The 6,422-nt window shown below is 33.3% G+C and overlaps 3 protein-coding genes across 3 annotated transcripts in view; 2 read left to right on the top strand and 1 right to left on the bottom strand.

Annotated features, from left to right (window-relative positions):
• The window catches only part of LOC135073117 (glutamate receptor ionotropic, delta-2), a 108,203-nt gene that overhangs the window by 89,042 nt on the left and 12,739 nt on the right, over positions 1 to 6,422 (top strand). The gene's annotated exons all lie outside the window — the stretch shown is intronic.
• On the top strand, positions 1,355 to 3,059 carry LOC135073086 (histone deacetylase complex subunit SAP30 homolog). Its single transcript, XM_063967119.1, has 3 exons — positions 1,355 to 1,995; positions 2,079 to 2,297; positions 2,454 to 3,059. The coding sequence occupies exons 1-3, from the start codon at positions 1,801 to 1,803 to the stop codon at positions 2,580 to 2,582; spliced, it is 543 nt and encodes a 180-aa protein (XP_063823189.1). The 5' UTR covers positions 1,355 to 1,800; the 3' UTR covers positions 2,583 to 3,059.
• LOC135073084 (exosome complex component RRP45) lies at positions 3,000 to 6,232 on the bottom strand. The gene is made up of 7 exons (XM_063967118.1): positions 6,058 to 6,232; positions 5,880 to 5,974; positions 5,568 to 5,790; positions 5,034 to 5,254; positions 4,330 to 4,581; positions 3,589 to 3,770; positions 3,000 to 3,163 (listed from the first exon to the last, which is right to left on the bottom strand). The coding sequence occupies exons 1-7, from the start codon at positions 6,121 to 6,123 to the stop codon at positions 3,072 to 3,074; spliced, it is 1,131 nt and encodes a 376-aa protein (XP_063823188.1). The 5' UTR covers positions 6,124 to 6,232; the 3' UTR covers positions 3,000 to 3,071.

The raw sequence follows: 6,422 nt of genomic DNA, 5'->3' as shown, positions 1-6,422 counted from the left end.
ACCTACGTAAATAAGTTTTTTAAGGTCAACATCAATTTCCATCCTATTTGTGTTAGGAAATCGGTCTCTATTTAATTTTACTAAAATAAGTAAGTCAACAAGGCACGAAATAAGTACCTATTATGTTTCTTAACGCTTAATTTTCTCAGTTAAAAGTTCACGGGTGAAGTTTTTCAGTAAAATACAACGGATTTTATCAATCAAAATAACAATAACTACAAAAATATAAATCGTTTCGATTCGATCATTCATAGAACTTTGATTTCTAATTAGGTGAAAAACAAAGTTGATTGGTAATATTCAGATAAAAATTATGAAAGCTAATAAAGCTATTCTGCTGAAAGAAAGCTCAAAATAATATGTTAATCTTCATTTCCGCTACAGCTGTGAGATTAACAAATAATTATAATATCTTTATACAAGGAAAAAATATTTTCTCAGTTTTTGGCGGTAAAAAAATAGGTACTAAAACTTCATGAGATTATTTTATAGACTTGCAAATTAAGTACAACATTTACAAATTTCCAATATTTAATTGATCAGATTTTGAAAATAAGACATATTTACAGCAATGAATTAATGTAAACACCTCTTTATTGTTTTAATACTTACTTATAGCATCTGTAATGTCAAATATTTATAAACAGTGTTTACTAAATGCGTAGAATCAAACTTTGAGGTTATGTCTAAATTGCTACTATTCAAATAAGCTTCAACAAAATCGAATAATACTAATAAATAACACCTACCAAGAATAATAAGAAGTACGCACACTCACTTACACCACTATACTGTTGTCATGTGTATAATGACACTTTACTCCGGCCCTCGGCAGCCATTTGCTTACAAAATTAGAATGTAAAACTATAAATATCACTTGGGGCACAACATGAATACGTCTAAAATCAAAGGAATAATATTCACAATTCCACACAAATAATCTGCTAAGCAATATGGATGAAAATTAGAAGAAAATAATATAACTTACCAACTGTGTTTATTACATCGGACACACGATTTCAGCGCTTATTACGTAGGGAACGTCGCGTTTGTCATAATGAGTACGCGAGCTAGCAATGTCAATGAGAAAAAAATTTCATTGGTTGAAATTGAAAGTCCCGCCATATTTCGGCCAATCCGCTTTCAGGCGTCGGCTTTATTTTTTGTTTATAATACAACATAGCTACGTTGTCACAATGCAACTATGCACACATTCACGAATTGAACTATTTTTTACGAACGAGCAGTTTGAAGATGACGTTTCAATTTATTCTTAATGTCTCTTGACATAAAGTCTAATTTTCAGTAAGTGAATGATTGAATGGGTTGTCAGAATGACTGACAGAGATTCTGCCTGTTTTAACTACTCTAGTCAAATGGCGATCGGTCGGTGCGAAAGTGTATCCTATTCTTGTTTATCCAGTGGTGTTAATTTTAATATTATTTCAATTGAGTTCAAATGTGTCCCAAATAAGGATCATATGATTTTAAAGCTTTGGTGATTGACTAAACCACGTATTTACTACATTTTATCTAACCCAAGCGCCAGGAAACTTGAAGCTATGAACATTTTGGTGCATAAGTGCAGTGAATAGGGAATTGCTGTGCTCAAATACCTAGTGCTATACAACAGCAAGTTTGCCGGTGAATTGTCTTCATTTATAGCCCTGTAGTAAACATTAGAAATGTTCTGTGTTGTTAAAAATCATAACCTCAACAGTGCGTCTTTGTGAATACGTCGAACTATTTTTCATCGCCTAGTGCGAGGTCTGGCTTAGAAGTTTAACTTATTTGTTATATATGATTCAACGCGAGTATCAAATGAACAACGGGTTTAGTACAGGGGAAGAGGACTCTAGAGGAAATTCTGACCAAATATGTTGCCTTGTGGATGACGGTGAACGGTGCAGACGACCCGCGGGCAATGCCGCGTATAGCAAACGTATACAGAAGACTGTGATGCAACGGAAGCTCAAACTCAACATTGACCCACAGGTAATCCATTGTTTTTGTCAAATAAATCGGTAACAGCGAAAATATCTCTTTGTTCATTTTTAATGAGTGTGATTTATTTTTAGGCAAGGCATACATACATTTGCGACTATCACAAAAACATGATTCAGTGTGCAAGGACAAAACAGAGGAGACCAAAAGACTCTGAGGACGACAGTAATGAGGCAGAAATGGACACCCCAGAAGTGGATTGGTTCCAACTGCAAGTGCCTACACTAAGGAGGTACAAAAAGCACTATAAAGTGCCAACAAGGCCAGGCCTAAATAAAGCTCAATTAGCAGATGTAAGTACCACACAATGTAAACAACAAATAACACTATAATATATTCAACAGAATTCTTTGTGTGAACAGAATATTAATTTATGATTACTTTGATTCAGATAACCCATGTGTTTCAATCTCAGAAAATATTAACATTTCTTTGTTTATTTATTTCAGGCTATTCAAAAACATTTCAAGACTTTACCTGTAAATGAAAAGGAGATTATGACATATTTTATCTACATGGTAAAAACAAATGGCAACAAGTTGGACCAGAAAAATGGAGTGAACTCTGATTCAGTGTAGAATAATATTAATGTAATGTAATTTATGGAATTATTTAGATTTAATTTTAGTAATAGGTTTTAGACTTCCTATAATTTAATTTCTGGAAATATCTGTCCTTTTTCTGTATATGAGAGAACTATGAATTGGGAATCTAAACATGATATGAAGTATATTACTTCTGGCCAAATTGTAAGCTATGTAAATCTGATTGTATGTATTTTAATTATTATTTTAGAGTACACTGTCACTAGGACAATTTTATTGTATGTTTGTGATTGACTTGTACCTACTTCTACAATGTAATTTTGATCATGCAATCTAGATTTGTTTTACTGACATACTTTATTGTTTTACATTTTGCCTTGTCAAGTTATTAAGCTATTGAGGGAAATGCAATTGCTAATATAGTTAAGAGATATTATAGTAAGAGAACAATTGTAAAATGTGAATTTACATTTTATTTAACAAATGAAGTTTGTTATAAAATAATTATTATTTAATTTATTTTCATTCTTCTTCTGAATCTGATGATATTTCGATCCATTTGGATGCTCCCTTCTTGGATACTATCTCTGCAGTTTGTGGCAATGATTGTACAACTGGAACAAGAATAATAATTATACATTATAGCATCTCCCATTCATGCATTATGTAAATACAAAAATTATACATGTCAAAAATGTAATACACATTTCATTATTATAACATTTCAATAGAATACTTCTATTCATTCATTTGTATCAATTATTTATTACACAAGCCATTCATCTAAATTTCATGAAACAAAACTGATACTTTACATGACTTCTAACTTCTTGAGAAAATCACTTAGGCTAGGTTGCATCTTACTTCAACTTTGACAAACATCAAAAATCTATCATACTCCATACAAAAAGCACCGGTTATCGTCATAGTTCCCGTTAAAGTTAGGTGGTGCAACCCAGCCTTAGTTGGGTGAGATTGTTACACCATTGGTAACACCATTTAACATTGAAAAAGTAGGTAAATCAAAATCTGAAATTACCATCATATTTGCTAGGCTCTGGTTTCATTTCAATATCATCATCGTTGTCCGTATTTCGTTCTTTGGGTTGCAAATCATCCACATCATAATTCTTGAGCCGAATACTGATATCTTTCTGGCTCAACGATAGCAGGTGATCTTCAGTGATGATATCAGAGAAGTTTATTTTTCCACGCTTTTGTCTGGAACATAAAAAGTTACTTATTAATCAAAAAGCCATTTCAATCATATTAGGAAATTAATAGAATAGTTTATAACAAAACAGTGGTTACAAAATTATTAATAGGCATGTGGTAAAATACTTTGAGGTTTGAAGATAAGAGAGAGAGATAGCAAGCTACTTTATGAAGCAAAATTATTAATTATTATTTTTGCAGTAACTCAAAGTGTTTTGTTTCCTTAAAGTTGTAAAAATAAAGCTTCTTTATTTTGATGTTAATTTTGACCATAGGTAATTTGATAAAGAATTTAATTTAATAATTCCTCTATCATAATAGTTCATGAAAACAATAATACATATAATCAATGCTATCCATCTCTCACTCACCCTGGAGTATTCTAAGAATGTAACAGCAGAATTAGAAAGCAATAGAGTCATTTCAGATGAAGTAGCAAACCACTTCTGACCAAGGAATTGGTATTCAGTTTTATAAAACATGCTGGGTGCCTTAATTTTAGGTATTGTGACTTCACCGTTGATTGGAAATGTTAAATCATTTGTTTTTCAAATCGGTTTCATACCTTATTGTGTCATCACTAACAATGGTCTTTTTCACCAAGTCCACTATAGTTTTGCTCCTGTCTGCTGCATTTATTATGGCCTTATGCACTACATTTGAGTTGTACAGCGGTGCTCCAGTCAAATTAAGTAGGCATAACTCTTTGTATTGGTTCATTCCAATCACGAGTAAACCTCCAGCTGTGTTTATTCCTTCTTCGGTGCTGCTGGTGCAAACGGATTCTTCAGTGAAACTAGGGTCTGAGAGAAGTGTGCTGAAAAAGAGAACAGTTTATTATTTTTATGGGAAGGTAAACAAAAACTCTGATTAGAAGGAAATAAGGGAAAGAATAACTTGAGTCTTCTTACTTTGTTTATGGTATGGTAACTAGTCAAATAGTGAAAGAGCTGTGAAGAAGACAAACAAGAACCAATTTTATGACTCTTAATAATTTTGCTTGTGTATTGGTTATTGCTGGCAATATAGAAATAAGTTTTTTATGGACAGCACATCAAGCTAATTGTAAATGTAGTTGAAATAGGGGAACCGACCATCTCATAAAGGTAGCAAGAAAGCACTGGATGCAGGCCGCCACCAACTGGCCATTGTGGAAATCATTGGGAGTGGCCTATGTTCAGCAGTGGACGTCCTATGGCCGAAATGATGATGATGAGATAAATGTAGTCTGAAGTGCTGTTAACTGACATCTACATTCATAATACTTACTCGTTTCCAAATATAGCATAAGTCACACATACTGGATAGTGGTACAGTACAGTTGGAATTGGATCTTTTTCTGCGATGGTATGAATTATAACATTGTCACCGCTACGGGTCACATCTGGCCTCTTGAAGTGAGCCAATGAGGTGAGTGTGGCTATGCTGGCACATTCTATCAAGTTGCCTGCGTGGTTCAAAACCTTGATGTCCACCCTGAGAGACCATACCTGGAATGAGCAAGGGAAAATAATGTAGGTAGGTTCTAAGGGGGAGGCCTATGTTCAACAGTGGATGTCCTGTGGCCGAAATGATGATGAACAGGTAAGTAGGTAGTTTATTGTAAGGGATTTCCCTTCGAACTCCAATAAATAATCATAATTTCTTGGTGATAGGCAATAATAAAATAGATGATGAGTAGATGAATATTACCTTTTTATCTAGTTACTATAATCAATGTTCTGCTAGCTAATTGAAGTCATAGTTGTAAAATTAATGAAATTAGATTATTTAATAGCCAGTTTATGAAAAGTAGATCCTTACTTTTTCTTCAACCACTATACACAAAGACTCAAGATCAATGCATTTTGAGTCCTTGTAGCATTTCTCAAGCAATCTGTTCAAGTATACTGTGAGGTCAGTCTGTCTATTTGCTTCAAACTGCGGTGCGGCCATAGGGCTGATCTCCACATTGATGTACAAAATGCCCTCATTTGGCCTGATTTGCTTAGGCTGTGTCACTTCACAAGACACCTGTGCCAGCACTCTGAAAATGTTAAATTTTACATCATTATAGTTTTATGAGAAAAAGAAAAACATCGATTCGACTGCGCGATAGAAATTGTAAAGACTTACTTTGTTTCACCTAAACAAACAATACAACTACCGTAATCTGATCCAAACGATATATCTAGCCGTCTACTTTCATTGTAGTTTCTGCCATCTAATCGCTGAAAAGTATAAATTAGAAGTTCATTAAATAAATTCGATAATTTAAAGAACAACAGTAGGAACCAAACTGAAGTATACTTACGTGGCCTTCCGATACAATTTTCTGTATGAAGCTTTTTTCACAGTTTGACAAAAATACGTCTCTCATTTTTTATTATCCAGTCTCGAATAAAAATCAAAATATTCATAAAATTTTAAGAAATATACGATTTTTTGGTTAGGTCACGAAATTAATCAAAACATGCGAATTTGACACTATTGACGGCACGAGCACAGATTATATAGGATTTTTTTAACAGACTAAAACGTGATGTCCGTTAGTAAATCAAGTGCAAGGTCACCTTGGCTATGTAAACTGATAAGCTCGGATCGCAGTATAGTTATAAAATTAACAAAAGTACACAACACAAGCTATTTTCCTACGATTAAAATGTTATAATGGTTTTA

The sequence above is a fragment of the Ostrinia nubilalis genome, chromosome 7 (assembly GCF_963855985.1).
Source record: "Ostrinia nubilalis chromosome 7, ilOstNubi1.1, whole genome shotgun sequence".
Classification (NCBI taxonomy): domain Eukaryota; kingdom Metazoa; phylum Arthropoda; class Insecta; order Lepidoptera; family Crambidae; genus Ostrinia; species Ostrinia nubilalis.
Note: the sequence above shows the minus strand (reverse complement) of the source record. Positions and strands in the feature narration are given on the sequence as shown.